This window comes from Setaria viridis, chromosome 2, assembly GCF_005286985.2.
Source record: "Setaria viridis chromosome 2, Setaria_viridis_v4.0, whole genome shotgun sequence".
Lineage (NCBI taxonomy): Eukaryota > Viridiplantae > Streptophyta > Magnoliopsida > Poales > Poaceae > Setaria > Setaria viridis.
The window spans coordinates 45,386,130-45,407,635 of NC_048264.2; the positions used below are offsets into that span (position 1 = coordinate 45,386,130).

General features: G+C 43.2%; 4 protein-coding genes and 1 pseudogene across 4 annotated transcripts; 1 reads left to right on the plus strand and 4 right to left on the minus strand.

The window, feature by feature from the left end:
* Positions 1-491: 491 nt before the first annotated feature.
* Positions 492-2,828, minus strand: LOC117842755 (uncharacterized). Its single transcript, XM_034723263.2, has 2 exons — positions 2,669-2,828; positions 492-1,632 (listed from the first exon to the last, which is right to left on the minus strand). Exon 2 carries the CDS (start codon positions 1,578-1,580, stop codon positions 771-773), a length of 810 nt encoding a protein of 269 aa, XP_034579154.1. The 5' UTR covers positions 1,581-1,632; positions 2,669-2,828; the 3' UTR covers positions 492-770.
* Positions 2,829-3,507: 679 nt separating this feature from the next.
* LOC117842754 (SUMO-activating enzyme subunit 1A-like) lies at positions 3,508-9,243 on the minus strand (annotated as a pseudogene).
* Positions 9,244-9,303: 60 nt separating this feature from the next.
* On the minus strand, positions 9,304-13,894 carry LOC117842753 (xylulose kinase 2). The gene is made up of 11 exons (XM_034723262.2): positions 13,514-13,894; positions 11,990-12,641; positions 11,766-11,854; positions 11,136-11,200; positions 10,963-11,018; positions 10,751-10,871; positions 10,596-10,670; positions 10,323-10,376; positions 10,144-10,238; positions 9,888-10,062; positions 9,304-9,766 (listed from the first exon to the last, which is right to left on the minus strand). Exons 1-11 carry the CDS (start codon positions 13,573-13,575, stop codon positions 9,522-9,524), a joined length of 1,689 nt encoding a protein of 562 aa, XP_034579153.1. The 5' UTR covers positions 13,576-13,894; the 3' UTR covers positions 9,304-9,521.
* Positions 13,895-15,625: 1,731 nt separating this feature from the next.
* Positions 15,626-18,431, plus strand: LOC117844992 (thymidylate kinase). Its single transcript, XM_034725864.2, has 6 exons — positions 15,626-15,847; positions 16,384-16,710; positions 16,862-16,973; positions 17,062-17,121; positions 17,564-17,668; positions 18,013-18,431. Exons 1-6 carry the CDS (start codon positions 15,801-15,803, stop codon positions 18,121-18,123), a joined length of 762 nt encoding a protein of 253 aa, XP_034581755.1. The 5' UTR covers positions 15,626-15,800; the 3' UTR covers positions 18,124-18,431.
* A 125-nt stretch (positions 18,432-18,556) lies between these two features.
* On the minus strand, positions 18,557-21,437 carry LOC117844993 (eukaryotic translation initiation factor 6-2). The gene is made up of 8 exons (XM_034725865.2): positions 21,287-21,437; positions 21,105-21,169; positions 20,480-20,576; positions 20,292-20,377; positions 20,168-20,212; positions 19,341-19,471; positions 19,135-19,245; positions 18,557-19,050 (listed from the first exon to the last, which is right to left on the minus strand). Exons 2-8 carry the CDS (start codon positions 21,112-21,114, stop codon positions 18,793-18,795), a joined length of 738 nt encoding a protein of 245 aa, XP_034581756.1. The 5' UTR covers positions 21,115-21,169; positions 21,287-21,437; the 3' UTR covers positions 18,557-18,792.
* Positions 21,438-21,506: the final 69 nt, after the last annotated feature.

The following is a 21,506-nucleotide window of genomic DNA, read 5'->3' on the forward strand; positions in this document are numbered from 1 at the left end:
CGGTCAGATGATAAGGTGGTGTAGTCTGTTTCAGTTTTGCAGATACAGTGCAGACTTATGCAGGTACAATCCCAAACAGTGAAACTGTTCATCTGAAGTTTCTGATCAACTACTGGCGACTGCTGATTCAGCTGGTAGAGGCATCATTTGCTCCACTCCGAAGGCAATATCATTGCTTGTCATACGGGTCCAGCTTGTTAACTGCACGGTTGCAGAGGAAATGACAATGACTGGACTGTCACACTGATCGTCTGTCAACCTGGGAATGCGACTATGCGAGGACAACCGGCCAGTGATGTGATTTCTCTGAACAAGCGGTAAACAGCAAGGACTGGAGCTACGAAAGAATGAGCCAAAGAGCATGACGACCCAGGATTATTTAACAGTAAACTCTGCAAGATATGAGCACACCACGGTAGGGACTGCAGGTTGCCAAAGAATGAACCATAGCGGATGAGCCCAAGGTTAAATCATAAAAAAACAACTGCATGGAAGGTAATCACGCAAAACTCAGAAATTCATATGCGAATATTGTTACAGCATTCAATGGTTCTCACAACTACCATAGAATAAGAACACTTAGAGCTTTAGGCACTTCTTGGTACAGGGAAAACTATCGGTACTAGCATTCAGGAAAGGAATGCTACATTTGTTTCTTGGAGAACGCCCGGCACATGCAGGTCTGATGATGAAAAAAAGATACTCGTGAATCGATCGATAAGTATAACATGATACTTGACATCCACAATGCCTTCTCCAGTTCTTCAAACTCAGCGCCTACTGCTCCGCCTTTTGCTCTTCCTCCGGCTGCCCTTGTCATCAGAATCGCTGTCTGATGCAGATTCAGATTCAGATGAAGCCGATGATGTGCTGTCCCTCCGGTGCCTTCTCTTCTTTTGCTTCCTCCTGTGTTGCCGCTTCTTGTCCTCGGAGTCCGAGGAGCTGCAACTCGAACTGCTTCCAGAAGAATAATCAGAGCCAGTCCCTGATGATTCTGATTCAGAGTCAAACACTGAAGCATCACTGCTATTGCTATCAGAATCGCTCGGTGAACGATGCTTCCTCTTGCTCTTTCCCTTTCTTCTTTCAGATCTTTCCTTCTTCCTCTTTTCTTTCATCAACTTCTTCTCCGCTTCCCTCTCCTTTATAAGATCAGGATTCTCAAATTGATAAGAAACTGGTACACTTTTCTTCAACTTGGGATTCTTAAGCTGCTGCGTCCTGGAAGGACGCGACATGTAAACCCTCTCATTTTTGCACTCATAGGTCCAGTGACCATGCTGGAAACACTTCTGACATTGGGTATATGCTCCACCAGAAGAAGCTTCTGAAGCTTTTGGCTTCACAGTACCCAGTATCGCAGCCTTCTCTGTACTCATCAGATACATCTGTCTCTTAGCTTCCTTCCTCTCCTGCCAGCGGCTTGGCCCCTCTTCCTTCTGCCCATAGGCATTGACATTGCGGGCTGCAGCAGCCGCAGCGCGCTCAGCTTGAGCCCTGCTCAATCCCTTAGCCGCTGATAATGCGGCTGCTTTTATTCGGTCTGCCGCAGCCTGGGACTTATCATCATTTCCAGACATCTTGATTCACTCGGAGAGAATCAGATTATCCCAAATCAGCAACCCCACTATCCTGCAAAGAATGAACTATACTGTTCAGTAGTAAACTAATGAGGCCATTCCACACCTTCAGTGAAAATCTAAAATAAGATCAACCTCTACCCAACTGAAATGTAGACATGTGCACACATTCAGACCCAGTTTTCACCCTGTTTACTATAAGGACAATACAGGGCACACATTTTATCAGAGGCTTGTCACACAGGGCCATCGGGAATTCGATTGTTTAGGTTTATTGTATTTGATATATTTATATTTTGGTTCTCACACACTGGCCACCAAACACTTCCAAACTAACAGTAGATATTGAAATTAATTCGCAAAATTATATATCTTCCATATTTCAGTTTTCACTGCAGGGAGCATGTGACTACTGAAAGTTCTACAATCAACTGATCAAGCATTGATCAATTTACCCTATTAATTATTATCATATCGAATTCAATGATCATATGCTGAAAAACTAAAAAGGGTCTGATCAATCAGCAGTCCATCACTAACTGCTAAGTACATATAAACAAAGTATCAATAGAATAGAAGACAAGACAATACCAAGCACTCAGTTCGGTCAGTCAGAACAAAGGGCTGTAACACTTATTCCTCAATGTCCACATTCCAGAGGTCTGTAGTGATAGATCTAGCGGAGAAATTGAACAGAACCTTGAAGGCGGGCAAGGCCAGGGCAGGGAGGCCCTGGTGAGCTACAAGGTGAAGCTCAGGGTCGGTGTTGCCGGTGCGCTGGCCCCGTGAAAGAAGGGGCCTGCGCCTCGGTGGCTGCGCGGATGAGGCGCGCCGCCGACGCGACGAGGTGGGAGGAGGCAGGCGGACACGCGTGCGGCCAGGGAGGCACGGACCTGGGTTTCGCGCAGGGAGGCTAGACGCAGTGGGAGATACGACCTCGTGCTACACAACCCTAGGGTTTCCAACGATTTCAACGAATATCCGAGACACCCCACCGCCCATGAACCGGGATCTACGCGCGCAGCAGACGGGAACCGAAGAAGCTGGCGAGGCGGCGCGGGAAGGAGAGGAGGAGCGAGCTCGCTTACCTTCCGGAGCGCGGCGAAGTGGAGGCCGGAGGCCGCCGGGGAGAAGGGGCTAGGGTTTGGCGGTCGGGGACGACGAAGCCGCCTGGACCCCGTTTGATTTGCCGTCGGGTCAGGAACGGGAGGGGGAGGGGGAGGGGGAGGGACGAGTCCGAGCCAGAGGCGGTTGGCCGAGCCCGGTCGCTGCTGCTGGCTTGCTTGACCCCGCCCGAGCTGGGACGACGGGTGGGATGATTATGGAAGTTGGGCCGCATTGGTCTTGGGCTCTTTGCCCACTGCACAGCCCGACTAGATCGTTCCAGAGTTTTTTTTTCATCTGATCCCAGCAAAAATATGGCAGTTACTAGAACCAAACAGTGCAGTTGTTTCAGATCTGATACAGGTGAAACTATTAAAAAAAAGGTACAGGTGAAACTATGTTATGGAATGCAGCCAAACAAACTGGTAGTGAGCACCTGCTCCACACATGCGCTGAGAGCCATTCAAGCAACAGGTACCGTAATCAAACATGAAACATGCCACATCATCACACAGGCACAGTGAGGTAGCTGGAGTAACTTCACGGCTATATGCCTACTCCCTCCGTTCCAGAATGTAGGTCGCTTTGGGTTTTCTAAGTTCCAAAATGTAGATCGTTTTAGGTTTTCTAAGTACATAGATTTTGCTATGTATCTAAAACATAACCCTATATTTAGGTGCATATCTAAAAAATCCAAAACAACTTACATTTAGGAACGGAGTGAGTATATCATAACCTTTTCACTCCATTTTCTCCCGACCACTGCTACCAAATTCGGCAAAAGGATGAAGAGACAACAAAGGAATCCATCACCCCAGAATCATGGAATTGGAAACCATCGAGACTTCAGCTTGAAATTGTTGGTGCATATTGTCACATTTACTGCTGGACACAATTCCTAAATGCCACATTGCAGTGAAGTTAACTTGTCTTTTCACTCGGCTACAAATCTAAAAGTAGCTGCACGTTTGATCCTATTGAGTGGCTACAAGGATTAGTGAACCAGGTACAGTTGGCAGTCAAGCAGCTGGGTGTCAGTTTGCAGAAGGTGGTGGAGTTGGAATATCCTCAATGACACCTTTACCATCAGCCGCATCAAAATAGAAGAAATTCTTGATCGGATCACCCTTGCAGGATATTGATTTAATCACCTACTGTTAAAAAGGTAAATCTGTAAACACAATGCTAACACAAAAAAGGAAAGATACTACAATGCTGCAGTTTTTTGCGCATTAGACATTTGATGAAATCAAGTACTGTTTTGGACTTTTGATTTTTGGATGCACAAACAATAAAGCTTTCTGAATGTCTCTTTGCTGTTAATCATACTCGCTCAGTAATTCCATACCCTCTTTGCTGACACACTACCTGCTTTGTTTGGGATCACTATTTTAGGCAAGGAGGCTTTCAATTAGCAGTTAGCACCAAATACAATTTCTACAGCTACCTAGTTGCTTTCCATTGTTCACAAGCCAACTAAACAACAAAACATAATGTAAATATCATTTTTAGCACACAGAATGCAAATATCCGTCACAGCTTTAGTTCATACAAATAGGTGGAATGTAACGCAGACAAATACTAGAAGCTCAGACTAGGCAGTTTAAAAATTAAAGAATAGAACCTACCTGACCAAGAATACCACCTAGGATGGCACATACAGGAGGATGTTCCTTCTTTCCAGCTGCTAGCAGTCGTTTCATGAGAGCAGTAGGAATTTGAGACTCGTTCAAGGACTGCAGTTTGCAATACCATGTAAAAGAATCAGAAGAAATATCAGCTAAACTACGACAATAAAAAAAACTGATATACCATTTTATCACACATGTCCTTCATGTGAGCCAAAACTGCAGGTATATCAGAAAGTGTTGTTTTGCCAGGACAGCGTCCTTCAGATAATTCATAATTCTACAGGACTACAAAATGATATGATCAAGAGAACAGGAAAATTAGAGGAATCAAGAAGGCCAAAAATGTTGAAATCAGCATGTTTTAAGTTCCATCATTTGGCAATAGAAACTAAAAAGGGAACTTTTCTTTATTGCAGCACTGTCTTCAATTTTGTTAACCTTACCTCTCATAGCAAAGTATAATTTTGTCATCTTCCTTGGTAGATTATTCCAAGGTGTAGAGATAGTTTCCTGAAAGGACATGATGAATGCAATCATCACGTTTGATTGTATAGAGATGTAACTAAAATTGCTTCCGTCTATACATAACATGTATCAGTTGCATCACAAATACGACATAGTCATAGTACATATGGCAGCCAAAAAATCACTATATCGAGTGGTGCAATGCAAAACATAAGATCAGCTTTAAAATCACTGTAAACCTAAGTCATCTAACCTGAAGACTAGGATATGTCAACTCTTGCTGTTCAGTTTCTCCCCCAGGCTTCTTCTGAAAACAAAAGTGAAGACACAGCTTCAGGAAGGTATAAGCATGAAACAATAAGAAAACTAAAAGAACATATATGCCTCTCAAATGATCATAATTGATCTAAGAAACTTTTTCACCATGTGATTCAACCTAAAGAAATTGTGTATCAAAGTTGATTCCTTGGTCTCCAATTTTGATGATATGAGACTGTTCCATGCTTCAAGCACAACATGCCAGACTTTTTTGTACCTCTTCTAGACAGGAGAATGTAACAAGGAGGACTTGGAAGACCACCCATAACTTAAAGTTGCATCACAAAATAAGGATGATTTTCCATGATTTCGAGTCTTTGCAATGCAACCAGTAAATCATGAAAAACTGCAACGGCGTTCTGATAATTTTGCTATTTGTATGACACCGACACAATGTTCTCTGTGGAAACATATGGAAGGACAAGTAAATACTTAATAACACACAATGTCTAAAAAAGCACTAGGTGTTAAGCAGGCAATCAAAGCTCCGCCTAGCACCTAGTCGAGCCTAGGCGAGACTAGGCAGTTGTACTTTTTGCAGGCAGCTAGTTTGACACCATGTTAACAGAGGAAATTGGGTATACCAAAACAAACTAGCTGACATTATCTTGCAACTATTAGTTCTACAGTGCATCTATCTCCACCTAAATTATCCCACTTTGACACTTAGGTCAAGTTCTAAACCAAACTAGTCGGAAAACCGCCTAGGTGCTAGGCAAGGTACCGTTGCTCCGCCTAGGCACAGCCTTTTGAAACAGATGTTACAGAGCACATAAGGGGAAAAATGACGAGTTTATCATCAACACATGCACGTACAAAGGCAGTTATAGTTTTGGAGAAAATGGACCAGTATTGTGGGCAGAACATAGCTCAATTGCAAGTGGTTGTGCAGGGATACTTAGATCGTAAAAGCATAGCTGCTCCTACTTCTGAACATTTAAGATACTACAGCTTCTATTTGACAGATCTGTAGAACAAATATTAAACAGGTTATGATTTGCATCATACCTGGACAAAGCTATGCTTCTGTAAATCAACAAATATCTCACCGCAAGAATCCTTGCAATCTATAGTGTAAAATGCAATACGCTTGCTTCTCTTCCAGCAGTTATCATTAATAAACAGCTGAATGAACACAAAACAAATACAAAAACATTGTGAGGACAGAAAACTTCCTGTATTACCAAAGTAGAATAGGCTAAGCAGTGGTAATAATTAGTTCCAGAGAAGAATCTGCACCTTTGTTTTAAGAGATGCACAACTAACTACAACGATGTCAAACTTGTCAAGGAATTCTCCATCAATCAGTGATGGATCACCTGAAGGGAAAAAACAAATCAGAAAAAACTTGCTCGAATCAAACCCATTTAGAATCTTAGCAATACAATAATATGATAACAGTTTGTACAATTGGACCTATCAGAAAATTTTCTAGGAGAATCAGACTTGTGGAATTGTAAAATAACTATGAAATGTATTAATACGAAAACAGTGTACTCGATAAAGAATTTTTCTTACAAGAATTTTTTCTTAAGAACCACCATCAGTTAAAGAATACATATCAAAATAGCATCTCCCATCAGTACAAGACAGGCTAGGATCACAAGAATTCAGGAATGCAAGGGCAAGATCTTTCCTAATTCTGACCTCAAAACTAGCAAGCCAAGCAGACAGACTGAAACTTACCCTTGTCAACAGAAACTCAAACCATAGGATTGAAATCTTTCAAAGATTTGCAGCAAACTTCGGCTTGAGATCTACCACCATATATGCTCTCATCAGGAGGAATCAGGAAATTTGCATTCAGGTCATCCTCCATGACCATGTGATCATCCATCAAAGATAAACTACCAACTCCTGCTAGAACAATATTCTTGCAGAACTACATCATAAGAAAGAAACCATTTTCAGTGCATGATATGACGATGCTTTCACTAAATACCATACAAAAGGTTATGAAAGAAGTCCAGTCAATATGTATAGAAGAAATGAGGACCCTCAACGTAACCCAAACTCTTTGAATGAATACAAAGTTTAGTATGCTGCTGTTATCTTATCTTTTATATTTAGCATGTTCTCTGTGAACACGATGATCTTGTTGAGATGCCTTAAACTTAGTGTGGAGCAAGAGGCAGGAAACAGCAACTTCACATTTAACCCACAAATAAAATAAAAGCATAGACAACTGATAATCCCAGAACTTGGTTCTACCTAAGCATTCGAGTACCATATGATATTAGTCTAACAGGGAGGCAATAAAGTAGAAATTTCAACTTCAAATATTCAAGATATGTTTCAACCGAAATGCTACACAACCTGGAAGAATAAGCAAAGAAAAATCAAATCAGCAGGTGAGACTGAGACAACCTTAATCAGTAGTGCTTAATCAACGGGAACAAATAGCAATATCATTTTCCAGAAAAGGTCGGAATTTAAAATGAAAAAAAATACGATTCTCAGAAACAGCGCAAACACACTCAAGAACATAATAGATGTAGTACAATGCCAAGAAAATTTTACATCTAGTTCAAAGCAAAGGCTAAATTTGGGATAGGTTCAATAGAAACTTGAGTTGGTTTCAGTACAATATACACTGTCACTGTTTGAATAGTTAATACAAGTGAAGATAACAATGTGGTGGGATTGAGCACACACAAAGTACACCTGCAAAAAAGAATATATTTTCAGTTACCTCAATAGTGGTTCCGTTCATGCCGCACACAAGCACATGCGCCTTACTTAGCCTGTTCCAGGAAACACAGATATAACAGTTAGAACAAGGAATGTGATGCATAACGAAAGCGACTTCGGGAAGCAACAGGAATTGGGAAATGTCTGGCAAACATGTGAAACCGCAGCGATTATGGGATTTTTCACATCAAAATGCAAGCTTTGGACCGAGACCTTGATGAAAAAGCAAACAGAAATTCTGCAGTAAATCCAAAATAAATCATAAACCCCCAAAAAGATCAAACTTTTTAGCAAACATAACCAACACGTGCTAAAAACACAAGCAAAATACAGAAAAAATTTACAGTAAACCAGAAACGAATGGGAGCACGAACAAATAAAAGAAAGGTTAGTTCTTGTACCGCAGCGCACCTCTTCTGGGCATCGACACCCCATACACGGATCTGACGGTCGTAGAGCGCCGTCTCCTGCGCCGTGAGCTCCTCCTCCACGCTGCCACCTCCGACGCTGCCATCCATCGCCAGATCCTCAATTTGGAAATTTGGTATGGAGAAAATCGATCGCTTTAGATGTACCTACGGAAGAAACATATCAAATCAGCCACAAACTTGGACAGATTATATTTGCTATATTTATATTTTGGTCCTCACACATTGGCTACCAAACACAACAAACTAACAGTACATATTGATACGCAAAAGTATATACCTTCCATATTTCAGTTTTTACTGCAGAACCATAGGCAACATGTGACTATCAAAAGTTCCACAATCAACTGATCAAGTATCGATCAATTTACCCTATTAACCATATCATAGAAAATTCAATGATCATATGCTAAAAACTAACAAAAAAAGATCAGATCAATCAGCAATCCATCACTAACTACTGAGTACATTATGAACAAAGTATCAATGCGGATGTCCGTATGGAGTGAGGCGGCGGCGGCGGTGGCGGACCGCCGACGACGCAACTAGCAAGAACAAGCAGCCGTGCAAGGACAAGAAAGAGAGGGAACGGACTGAGTCTGATAGTGGCTCTAGACCCGGCTGCACCAGGACAACGCCGGCCACCTCCACGGCTCCACCGCGCTCCCTCCTCTCGCCAAATCGTGCTGCGACTGCGAGTAGACGGCGCGGACGGGCTGAGCGTTGCAGGAGCCACAGCGAGCGCTGCGGCGGGGAGGAGGTGTGGTTGCGTGGTGGAGAGGACCCGGCGCGGCGCTCTGGCGGCGAGAGCTTCGGTGGTGGCGGCGGCGGAGAGAAGACACTGAGGGTGACTTGGGCAGTTGGGCTGGAAATTGAGAAGAAAAACAAAAGAAAAGGAAAATAAGAAAATAGGATAAAAGGGTTGAGAACCTCAAGTGAAGAATTTGCATGTCTTGTGTTACATTCAATGATACAGCTTAAATTCTTCCATGGATGCATAGTAGTCCTACGAAAGACAAGGTGCATACAAAATTTGCAAAGAGATTTTTCGTCTTTGGATCGTAGGCTCTGTTAGGCCTTCAGAAATGAAATGGAAAGGGGGTTTTCAAGTTTATGTAAAGCAATGCACTGGGTTTATAAAGAACCAACAACTCTGACACTTTCTAGTATTATTATCACCTAAGAGAGTTGGCACAAGAGATGATAATCGCAATTATTCACAATTATTCGTGCCTATGAACACGGTATGATCCTGAGTCCCGGCATGTTCAGCAATGCTTCAGAACTTTCCTATGCCCTATGCCCTATGCCCGCCCAATCGTCTCCACCAGGCGTCTCTCGATCTCCATCCTCTTCCTCATCAGCAGGGTGTACTTCTTTAGGAGCTCCCTGTCCTCCTCCTTGTCTCCAGCCGGCACTGCAAGCTTCGAGCCAAGGGAGGTCTTCTCCAGGTTGCCCTCGTACAAGCACGAGATGGGAACGAAGCTTCCTCCAGCGTTGCACAGCCACCCGTGGGCGGCTCTCAGTGCTGCACCCAGTGAGGCCGAATCTGGGACAGAAACAGGCGTCAGTTTTACCTCAATAGAAGATTGGTGATATCAGTTTGTGTCATAATGTGACAGGATCACAACAAAACCAAGTTTATTCAGGGAGAAGATCTGCGCAATTACCAGGTCTCTGAACAGTGAAGACAGGGCAGCCAAAGATTTGTGCAAGTGCCCTGAGGATGCTCTCATTGGAGGATGCCCCACCGGTTGCTATGATCCGCTTGGGAGGGTTCGGCATGCCAAATCTCTCTGCATGGCCTCGCATCGACAACATTTGACCTTCAATGATGGCACGGACCTACAGGCAAGGTATGATGAACACACGGCAATTTGCTTGCCAAAATATCAGATAAACTCACAAATACATCTTTTCGCAAACCTCAGATGGTGGATCAAATTCTGACAATTCACGCTCTATCAGATTGTCAGATGAGGCATCATCAAGGTTTTCGACCATGTACCGATGGAAGCCCACTGCATGAACAAACCGTTTTGTTTCAGGTTTTGAATCTTTATAAATACAAGGGGCACCAATGCTACAAATACCAATACATCTACCTGGAAGAGGTGGCAGGATTTCATGGTCTTTGTAGTAGAATCCTAACTTTCCGCCTACATACAAGGTAGAGAAATATGTCATGATTCCAGGGCCACAGCTGTTCTGTTAATGCCTCATATTGGAAAGATATCAAATGAATAACAGCAAGGAATTCAAATTGGTAATTTATTCTCATAAAAAATGTTAATTTCTCTGATAATTCTAAAATAAACTTGACAGAAAAGGGTTGTTGGAGGCTTGGAGCAAAATGACCAAGACAAATTCAATCTAACCATTTAGAGGGGGAGTTTTCTCCAGATAGTTGTTGAAAACATCCCATGATTTCTCTGCACATCGATTTCGCACATCTGAAACCACAATGAAAGTATCATAAGCAATGTGACATAAAGGCATACTTGGTAGGAAAATAGAAAGGAAACACACATACCTTCTCTGGTCAAGGAGCCATTTTTGTAGCATAGCATCACCATGTAACCATCAGGCTCAACAGGGTTAGGGAAAACATGCCCTTCAAGACTTGGTTTAGCTTCTGCTGTTATCCCAAATACCTATAAGATAGTTAGGAGATGAATTACGTACAAGCGCCAGGTAAACATGCCAAATAACCAACATGACTTTTAGCACGTCTTCCCAACTTACTGTATCACTTGTACCAAGGCTAATGGCAAGATCACCAGGAGTATTCAGAGTTAAACCTACAGAAGATGCAAGGGTAATAAAGAAATCATGGAACCATTTTCATGCCCATTTTCCAGCTACACAGAAGATCACAAATGTCAGCTGCTTATGTAAGAAGCACTAGTCAAGCACACCTGCAAGGCTATTAGGATTGTCTCCAGACCACTGAATCACCAAACAGTTCTTATCAAACTGAAACCTGAAAATACATAATGTCTTTTAAGTAACTACAAAATGGTAGTGCAAATAATCTACATAGCATCGGTCATTAGGATGTACTTTTCTTATTCAGCTAGCTTGTCGGTTCACATTAACTTGTCCACAATGTTCGGAAACTTTATTTAAATCAAATTATCATAAAAAAAGTGTTTGGCTTCAGAGAACTTCAACTAAATCCAAAATTATAATGAAAAGGTGTGAACATAAATTTTGAGGTGTTCAGCCTTCAGAGTTCACTAGATCTAATGATGACAGTAAGAGCAGGAAAGTTCTGCAATAATAGTTTTAGAATCAGAGTGTGCGTTCCAGTTAACAAAATAAAGAGCAGCCTGAACCTTATCTTATGCTTGGTTGCCCTATAACATCTCAGCAATTGTGCAAACAGTAATTTCTACTTGGAATATAGAAGGTATGGCATCACAAGAAGATACTACATGGCAAAGGGGATTCTGAATCCAGTGTTGCAAACCAAACCAAGTATACTACAGGTTGACTTGAGAGTGTTCATTTAGCACTGGCCCAATACATAACCAAACAAAAATTACCTTTCTACAAAATAAGGAGCAATCCGGCCAGCAGCCGAATATGCTGGTGCTAGATTTCCAAGCTTTGCTTCAAGTCCAGGAGCAGTTGCCTAGAAGAGAAAGGGCATGATTTTGATATTTTAGTCCATGGTATCTTAAATGAAAGCCCACAGTTTTGATGTTCTAGACTTTAGTCATTCAACAAATATTTAATGTATCACTAAATGACCTAGCAAGTGGCAAACCTCTAAAACAGTCTTTGACCAGGTCCTCTGGTTTATATCCATCAAGTTCATCCCAGCACCATCAGTTTCGTCAATACTTGCATAGCTTCCAACAAGGATTGATGCCATGAAAGAGCTCACCAAAGATATTCTCTCGGTATCTTCATAAACATTGGGCTCTGTTTGATAGATCTTCCGTATCTGGGGACCAGTGAATCTCTCGTAGGCACGAGATCCTGTCAGTTTTGCTAACTCCAATGCACCTCCCACTGCATTCTCTACTTCTCTGCATTGCTTAGTTGTGCTACTGTCCATCCATATTGGTGAGTTCGTTGTAGAAAAGGCATCCTTGAGCTGCGGTGACAAGCTCTTACTGGGATCCAAGGAGGAAAGAACTGCTTGGCTGCCCTTCTTCCAATAAACACTGCCATGTTGCTGCCCACTCCCTGAGACAGCCACAACCTTACTGAAGTTTATCTTTGGTTTTAGCTTCTCAAGCAGCAGCTCCAAAGCTTCGACCCACATAATAGTTGGTGAAAATATGTGGCCATCGTCAGCGGAATCTCTGTACACCCCACCTTCAGTTTTGTAGTGCGGCAATTCAGAGTCAAAATTAACAATTTCAGAAGCTACTATTGCTAACTCATTGTTGAGCACAGTAGCTTTCAGTGACCTGTTAACAAGAGAATGACAGTATTAGAATCCAAGTCCAATGCTAACCCGACGATTTAGGATGAAAATAAAATACAGAAAGGATGATATGAAGCAAATGGTTACCGAGTTATCAGTGCGAAGAATACAAAACAAGGAAACCACATTTGAGCTGGGTCAAACTCTTGAAAGAGATCTATTTAAGAAGAATCACACATAGCCACATAGGTGTATCTTATCTATTTAGCTAAGAACTTGATTTTGCAGTCAAAGCTGCAGAAATTAAATGGGATTGCTATATTGCATCCGATGACAGGTGTTGATTAATTCTAGATCATCATTCGAAAAGAGTAAGCAGCAAGTAGCACGTGCGATTAAACGTCCATAGCGTTGAACAGGGAACCTCATGCAGAGGTCTGCAGAACCTATCGTCATACTGCTATGCTTGCTCTTGGAATCAGATCAGGACAGCAATACGCAGTTTCTTAGGCCCCTATCGCCATGACCCTGCTATGGACTCTACATTGTAGAAAGACCTCTCCAACATGGACTTGCACAGAAATCACATGGCATCATGGCAGGAACTCTATGCACAACTAATCAATTCCGATTCCCCTTCTTTTTAAACCTTCGGCCAGAGTAAAATTCTATTCACTTCACCGAGACAAGTACTCCCGTAAATTTTAAGCACATTTTCGTTATCCCCATTTACAGGCAAGTAAAGTTCACATCTTTACTCCTTAGTTCTTACCCGTATGATTTCATCGTCTAGAGCAATGAGTGCTTCATAAGATGAACAAGCTACACCGCCACCACAGCAAGAACAAGATCCAACGCCCAAATGAACTGTAACTCTATAAGAGAGGGATTAACTGAGAAAGGGACCAGACTTACTGAGTGGAACTGTCGAATCCGAGGAAGAGAGATCCCTCCGGGAGGGAGCCTCGCCCCGCCATGGCTGCCGTCTCTCGTCCCCCGAGAAATTCGCCCAAGCAAGAGCGATGGGGAAGGCGAAGACGACAGACGACTGCGCTGCGGATCAAAAACCTGGAGAGAGGTATGGTATAAATACCGGCGATCTAGAGAATGAGGAGTGGACTGGCGCCCGTCAAATTCGCTCGCTTCCTTCGGATAAGGATGTTTTGTTTGTTAAAATCCAGGATGGACTAGGATCATCAGTTCAGCTGGGTTCCGCTGGTCTTTCAACAACAAAAAAACAAAAAAAAAAACTGGGTTCCGCTGATCTGTTCCATTCCATTCCATCGTCGTAATTGGAAGTTGGAGGAGGGAAGGGAATATGTTGTAGATCAGGTTGCTTCCTGACGCGTGGGCCCTTTTCTTTTTATCTAATATACAGGACTGCATAAAAATGTACAAAGGGACCTGCCCACGAAGCATTGAAATGCAAAATTCATGGGTTGGTAGAGGATATCGTCCAGGTAGCAGTTACGTATTGACTCATATTTGATACAGGTTGCCTGGTTGTGCTTCCTTTTTTCTTACGAAAACACAATGGTTCTGTTTATTTTCACTTTTCTCAGCTATGCTTGTATTATAATTTAAAAAAAAATTCTCGATTTCATTTCTTATAGTTCAAATCTCTAAAGCGACTTACCACATAAGCGAGAATCTGGAAAAATAAGTAAATAAGCAAGGTGTTTGGTGGGATTCTCGCTTATTTTCACCAATAAGCCGCTTATAAGCGGAAACAAACATGTCAATAAATGGACATGATGTTAAGAATAAATTTTAAATTTGAAAAAGAACATTGAATGAGCTCATCTGGGGATATATGTAATCTATAAAAAATAGTATTTATTTAAAAAAATGCTAACAAGTTTGGCTTAAACCTTCATAGTAAAAGGTCAATCTAATGCCGCTCGCCATCTCTAACCAATTATCCTAGCCAGTCCCATGAAAATCATAATATGTAAATAAGGTAATACTCCGGCCACCAACATTCGAACATAATATATGTTGTCGACTCCTCGTGTTAGTTATTTTCTTCTTTACACCATGATACACGCATTACCACATATACAAACATTTTCTCAAGCAAAATCCTATTGAGAAAAGAAGTGGAAATTACACGGATTTTCTGGAGACAAGTGATTACATCCTCAATTTTTCGTTTCTGAAGTTTATTGCAATCTTGTAACACATGAGTTAGCTCAGTTGGCTAGACGCAACGTTCACACTGCTTGTTGGCTAGGCCAGGCTCCTACGTGTGTTCTGGACCTAGTAACAAACGAATGTAATCACCTTCCGGTCTAGCAGTAAAGCTCTCATTTACCTAAAAAGAAAAGAAGTTTATTGCTTAAGACTGCGAGGCCAAGATCAAGAAAGAATAACACGGGGGTGTTTGGTTCCTCTAACTTATTTTTAACATCGTCACATCGAATGTTTAGATACTAATTAGGAGTATTAAATGTAGACTATTTACAAAACCCATTACATAAGTGGAGGCTAAACGGCGAAACGAATCTATTAAGGCTAATTAGTCCATAATTTGATAATATGTTGCTACAGTAAACATTTGCTAATGATGGACTAATTAGGCTTAAGGGGTGTTTGGATACGAGGTGTTAAACTTTAACAGTGTCACATCGGATGTTCGGATGCTAATTAGGAGAACTAAACATGAGCTAATTATAAAACTAATTGCAGAACCCTATGCTAATTCGCGAGACGAATCTATTAAGCCTAATTAATCCATCATTAGCAATTGGTTACTGTAGCACCATATTGTCAAATCATGGACTAATTAGGCTTAATAGATTCGTCTCTTGAATTACACTCCATCTGTGCAATTAGTTTTGTAATTAGCCTATGTTTAATACTCCTAATTAGCATCCAAACATCCGATGTGACAGATGTTAAACTTTAACACATGGTTGCCAAACAGACCCTTAATAGATTCGTCTCGCCGGAAGGTAGCGTAGGGTGAGCTGGCTTTTTTTGGGACGTTGGATGCTTCCTGAATGGCCTAGATCAGGTGCTACTACTGATCCAATTCCCTCCCGGCGAAATACGAAACGTGCCCCGCCTCCTCCTTTCCCTCCCTCGCCGCCGCCGCCGCTGCCGCGACTAGGGTAGGGCTCCAGCTCCGCTCCGCCGACCTCAGAGCAGCACAGCACCCGATATTAACGCCTCCGCTCGCTATCGAGATACTCGGCTGTGCATGACTACATTGGTTCGTCTCGCTGGAAGAGCAGCATCCTGGAGCAGGTGAGGCGTGTCTGATCCACTCCTATGCAGCTGAGTAGGGGGTAAATTGGGGACGAACTAGACCAAATCGAGGACCGGACGGCCGAATCGGGGCGGAGGAGGCGGGGAGGGGCGGAACTCGCCTAGATCCGGCCGCGGAGCGCCGCAAACGGAGGGGCCGCGGGACTGGGGCGACGCGAGTTGGGCCTCGCGCGTAGGAGCCTGGGCGACGCGAGCTGGGGCTGCTGCACCGGCGGTGGGTGGAGCGGTGAGCCGGTGACCGCGGCGGCAGGTAGGGGGAGGTCGGGGCTGGGCGCGGCATGGGGTGGTCAGCACTCGCTTCTCCTAGTTACTGAAAATCATGTAGCTCAGGTTCAGGAAATATGCATGAAGTCAGATCAGATGTAATCTGCCGTCATTTGGATCTGATGGTTCTGCACGTATGATGCGTGCTGATGTGCAATGCCGGCCTTGGAAATAGATTTCCCCTGAGACGTGTCTCCGGGTGCCTTTGTGAACTAGAAGATTTCAGTGCCTGCAATCTTTCTTTGTTGAAGGAGTGGCAAAGCGGCGGCGCCCTCTGGTCTCGGCTTATTTGCAACGCGTCGGAGGGCGTTTCAGGGCGTGAGGATGGCGGATGCTGGCAGCAAGAGCGGGCGTGGTGCTCTGGTCGTCTTGGAAGGGCTGGACCGGAGTGGCAAATCGTCACAGTGTGCTCGGCTGCTGTCCTATCTGGAAGGCCAAGGTTGCCGTGCTGAAGGGTGGCGGTTCCCTGATAGGGGCACTTGTGTTGGGCAGATGATCTCTGCCTACCTGGCAAATGAGTCGCAGCTTGATGACAGAACGATTCATCTGCTCTTCAGCGCAAACCGCTGGGAGAAGAGGTATGCTCTTTTCACAATGTAAGATAAATGTTTGTCAACATACTATTGTGATATGTGGGAAATTTGCTCGAGTTATATACTGTATGATGTGCACAATGATTCAGGGATTGCTAAAACCGTGGAGCTGTTTCGTTTGGTTTGTTACATACAGAGCTTTGATGGAAAGCAAGCTACTCGGTGGAACTACTCTCATTGTAGACCGTTATTCTTATTCCGGAGTGGCGTTCTCAGCTGCTAAAGGGCTTGACATTCAATGGTGCAAGGTGAGCTTGGTAACATTGGGATGTATAATGATTTTCTGCCTTTGCATAAATACCTGGAAGTTGACAAGTGATGCCTGTACTATTTCAGGCTCCAGATGTTGGACTTATAGCTCCAGATCTTGTAATTTATCTGGATGTACAACCAGAGGTATTCTGTTTATACTCGGTCTATGGTGTTCCATCATGAAGGTGTTCTAGATTTTTCAGTTTTATTGTGCTTATGGTGTGTAATGCATTTGACTTGTGTTACATTATTTACACACTGTAGGATGATGGCCATTGTTCGGCCTTAACCCAATCAAAATAATCTTTACATATAGAACTCGGTGATGAACTGATGATGATGCACTTAAGGTCGCACTGTATTGATTTCTGTCTTGAAACGCTAAAATCAATACATTTATTTCTAAAGCCTTTTGCTGCTGAGAACTTTTTGTTCAGAAATTTTCTTTGCCCACCCACCTATAATGCTATATACCAGCCTGTATGCTAAATTGATTTTCGATGTTATGTGTCATCTAATCCATGCTTCAATAGTTTACATTGATTATCCTCCTGCTTCATTATGGAATGTGAAATGATTGCTACAGAAAGCGGCTGAAAGAGGGGGCTATGGAGGTGAGCGATATGAAAAGATTGAATTCCAAAAGAGAGTTGCAGATCATTATCATTCACTCCGTGATTCGACATGGAAGGTAACTTAGTTTCTGCAAAATCACCACAATAGGGTCTTTGTGTTTGCTTTGCCTCTTGTGCTAGTGAGCAGTGAGTGAAGTTCTATGTGCCAAACCCAAGGAACCAGAGTGGCAACCTATTCTCTATATATTCTGTTCAACTTTCCACGATCAATTTGTGACCGCTAATATTTCTAATTTGCTATGTGCGAAATAGAAATTCCATAGATGAGTAGATGAGAAGCAATCCATAATGTAAATTTTGATTATTTATTTTGACAGTGCTCAGGGCCACAATACATGCTGTTTTTGTTAACCAGTTCTCGAATGGATCCCAATATCGCTTCACATTTGTGTTTTTGAAGGTTGTTGACGGTTCCCTTCCCATGGAGACCGTTGAAGAACAGCTGAGAGAACTGGCTACGAACTGCATTCAAGAGTGTCAAGAGAAGCCACTTACCAATCTGACTTGGTGAAGCGCCACCATTCGGCGAAGAAACGCACAGCTCAGCACAAGCTGATACATACCTTCTTGCACGTTGTGTGATCCACCCTTGCTGGTGATGAGAAACTAAGCATCTGGCAGCGCTTTCATTTGCCATTTGCTGTATCAATGTCCCGAGTGCAATATACATTTCGACATTTAACTGGTGCTTTCAGATAGGCTTATTTGTCAGAGTTTACCCGATGGAGTTCGGGTTGTGTTGTGATGCGGTACACGTGAGGATACGAAACACGACTTTCAAGTTTCATGATTTTGCTGGACTGAACAAATTTTTGTAAAGGCATGCGTCATCACTCGAAGCAACAAACTACTAGCATTTGAAACCTTAATTTTTAAATCGATGCAAGGACGGTGAATGTAGCCAAAATTCTTTACTTCCCAGGTGGTTGCACAAACAGTAAACATACGCAGGAAAGATGCACGTAACATCTATAACGAAGAGCAGAAGCGTTATCTTCTTACTAGCATACCATGGCCTTAATGGAACATGGTAAAACATCGAGTCTACGATTCAGAAGCCAAAGGATAAACCACCAAGACCCTATTGGTACGTTTTGGTTTTACTACTGATAACACAAGTATAGCTCGCGGTGCACCTTGGCACAGGTAGTACTTGAGACCCACGTCTGCAGGGCCTCAGTTACACATAACTGTCGATAAGAGACTTCCTCATGTCATCGACGATCGCGGTGGACTGCCCTTCTCTCAGCTTGAAGACACTCTCGATGACCGAGAGCTCGGTGGCTGTCGTGTCTGAGCCACAGAAGGCAGTCCAGTCGTTCACAGTCATGCCTGCAGCAATGACCTCGCTGCCTCTGTTCACGGTTCCAGCGACGAGCGGGACTTGCAGGAGAGTGGAGAGCTCATCAAGGTCTTCAATGGATGTGTGAGGATGAACCTGTTTCACCAGTACCATTGGACATTAGGTATATATATAGCATTTGCAAGCCAAAAAGCAATGCAGTTGATGTTAAACCCGTACCAAGCCACCCCTGTTAGAGAACGCACAGTAGCTCCCCACAAGGATATTTCCAGCAATGGTCTGCCTGAATACCTCAACTCCAAGCACATCTGCAATAAACTCCTCTGTCTCCTGGAGAATCAAACAGCTCAAAGGGCTCAGCCTTAGGTAATTGAGAAAAGGCAAAGGTTCAGGGAGGGACGGTCAACAGAAATATGTAGGCATACCTTGTCAAGGTCAGGGTGTGTAAGAGCAACATGGTCATTGCAGGCTATGCAATTGCCAAGGGCTGATAACCTCTCATCAATACGCTGTACCACCACTTGATCAGGCAAGCAGTTCCTCAGATGCTGAAGCTCTAGAACAGTTTCAAAGCACAGGGAGGATATAAGCATAAATAATTCATGATATGAAGAGGCAAAAATATCACAACATATACAACCAAGTTGACAGGAAAATTCCTCCTATCTCCACCTACTTCTCTATTACTTAGATAGGTTTGAGATGAACGGATACTACAACAAATGAGAGAATCGTTATAGCAAATTTGCAATTGACAATGAGGCCATGCCGGTTACCAAGCTGGAATGGTTATACATCCCTAACAAATAGGTACAATCTCCACAAGATTTGGCCCAGAAATTACATGCAAACTTGTTCAACTGCAGGTCCACAATATAAATCTGAGGGCTTAAAAAACACACATGGCACCACAATCGCCAAAGACGACTTGCCTCTCTAAATGTAATCACTCTCTAAGTGGTTTCCAGACTATTTTGAGTACTAACTATCCTTATGTATTAAAATCACCTAGAGGTTGACTGCTGCTAGAAAACAGCATTTCCTACAACGCACAGCTAATTTCAAAAAACCATGCCCCATAAACTTACAAAATCAAATGTGCCTGAAGCAATTTAAAAGGAATGAAGACATGTATGTGAAAAGGAAATCTGGACAAGTTTATAGAAATTCCTAACAACCAGCTGTCAGTAAGCAATAACAACAGGTCTAGTAGGAGCAACACAAACATTTACAGCACAAAGCAAATATTTACCTTGGTCAGTGGTGGTATGTGGCAATAGAAGTCCATTCTTGTTTCCTGGGTCATCAAAGAGGAAAAGTAAGCTGAAGTCGAGTAAATAATAACTCAGATAGCAAAGCCAAGCTCAAAAACTAACCAACACAGAGACGGCCGATTATTCTGGTGCCACCTATAGAGGTCTTGACCACGGGAATGGAATCTGCAAGCTCAGCCTCAAATGCACTGCAAAACATTAGAAGAACATGTTATTAAAGTTAAGAGATTCCTCTACTTCCACCAAAGGTTATCCAATAACTCAAAATCAAAAGAATATGTAGCACTAACCTGTAGAAGTTCTCTGACCCTCCAATCGCTACCAGACAGTAGGCATTTGTTAGCTTGGAGAAAACGCCAACTTCACAATTGTTCTCAAACTGAATACCTGAAATAGTTTACATGCCAGAAGTTGCAGATTATAGAACATGAAACACAAACCTTAAAAGGATCATCAGAGTCTAAAATCACACAGACCCAACAGAGAACAAGCCATGTAGAAAACCATGAACTGAATCACAGAAGAGTTCTTATATTAGTAAGGAATTGCAATACCACTGCAGTATTGTTAACATGGCGATTCTACAGACTAAACTTTGTCACACTGTGTAGCTGCCGAAAACCCCCATTAGACTGAAAGCAACCCTGGCCTTCTAACTCTAAACCCAAAATTCAGGCAAGCATATGCATTCAATCAACTACCTTATAGACCCCAAAACCCACAATCTTCACCTGATATGATGCATAAATCATCACATGGTTAGCATAAATCTACCAGTCATCCAGCCGCAAAACTAATACAACAAAACAGACCAAGACTAAGATTAGAGCACCACCGACGCCATTTATGGGGTACAAAAGCCCCTACGGACGAAACTCGCACCGAAAAATATGGCCCAAGGAATTCAAAACTTACGGGTCGCCATGGTCGATCGGTGTTCACGGCAGCAGCAGCAGCACACCTCAACTACAAGCGCGCACCTGCAGATCAAACGCAAGAGCGATTTTCACCGGGGGAAAACTCGAACCAGCCGAGGAATCCAGTTGGGGATAGCGATCTACGCAGGAACGAGGCAGCAATCGAGAGGAAAGACGAACCGGCGGGGCGGATTCGGGTCGGGGGAGGCGGTGGCCGAGGCGGCGGAGGCGGGGGCGCAAGGGTTTCAGGCGCGGTCCTGAGAGGGAGGAATGCGAAGGGTAGAAGCCGCAATGATGGGGAGCGTGGGGCGTGACGGTACATGGGCACGCCGCACGCCACATCGCTCTGGTGGACTGAGGCGGCGGCGCGCGGTGGGAGCCATGGGCTGGTCTCGTTGGG

Coding starts and splice junctions, on each gene's coding strand:
- LOC117842753 (XM_034723262.2), bottom strand. CDS start 13,575: ATGGCGGGGCGAGGCTCCCTCCCGGAGGGATCTCTCTTCCTCGGATTC. Junction 11,855..11,989: donor GGTCAAAGACTGTTTTAGAG/GTTTGCCACTTG, acceptor TTTCTCTTCTAG/GCAACTGCTCCTGGACTTGA. Junction 9,767..9,887: donor CTTCACTGTTCAGAGACCTG/GTAATTGCGCAG, acceptor TTTCTGTCCCAG/ATTCGGCCTCACTGGGTGCA.
- LOC117844992 (XM_034725864.2), top strand. CDS start 15,801: ATGACTACATTGGTTCGTCTCGCTGGAAGAGCAGCATCCTGGAGCAG. Junction 16,711..16,861: donor GCAAACCGCTGGGAGAAGAG/GTATGCTCTTTT, acceptor TGTTACATACAG/AGCTTTGATGGAAAGCAAGC. Junction 17,669..18,012: donor TCCGTGATTCGACATGGAAG/GTAACTTAGTTT, acceptor GTGTTTTTGAAG/GTTGTTGACGGTTCCCTTCC.
- LOC117844993 (XM_034725865.2), bottom strand. Junction 19,472..20,167: donor ACATACCACCACTGACCAAG/GTAAATATTTGC, acceptor AAACTGTTCTAG/AGCTTCAGCATCTGAGGAAC. Junction 19,051..19,134: donor TCTCTAACAGGGGTGGCTTG/GTACGGGTTTAA, acceptor CTGGTGAAACAG/GTTCATCCTCACACATCCAT.
- LOC117842755 (XM_034723263.2), bottom strand. CDS start 1,580: ATGTCTGGAAATGATGATAAGTCCCAGGCTGCGGCAGACCGAATAAAA.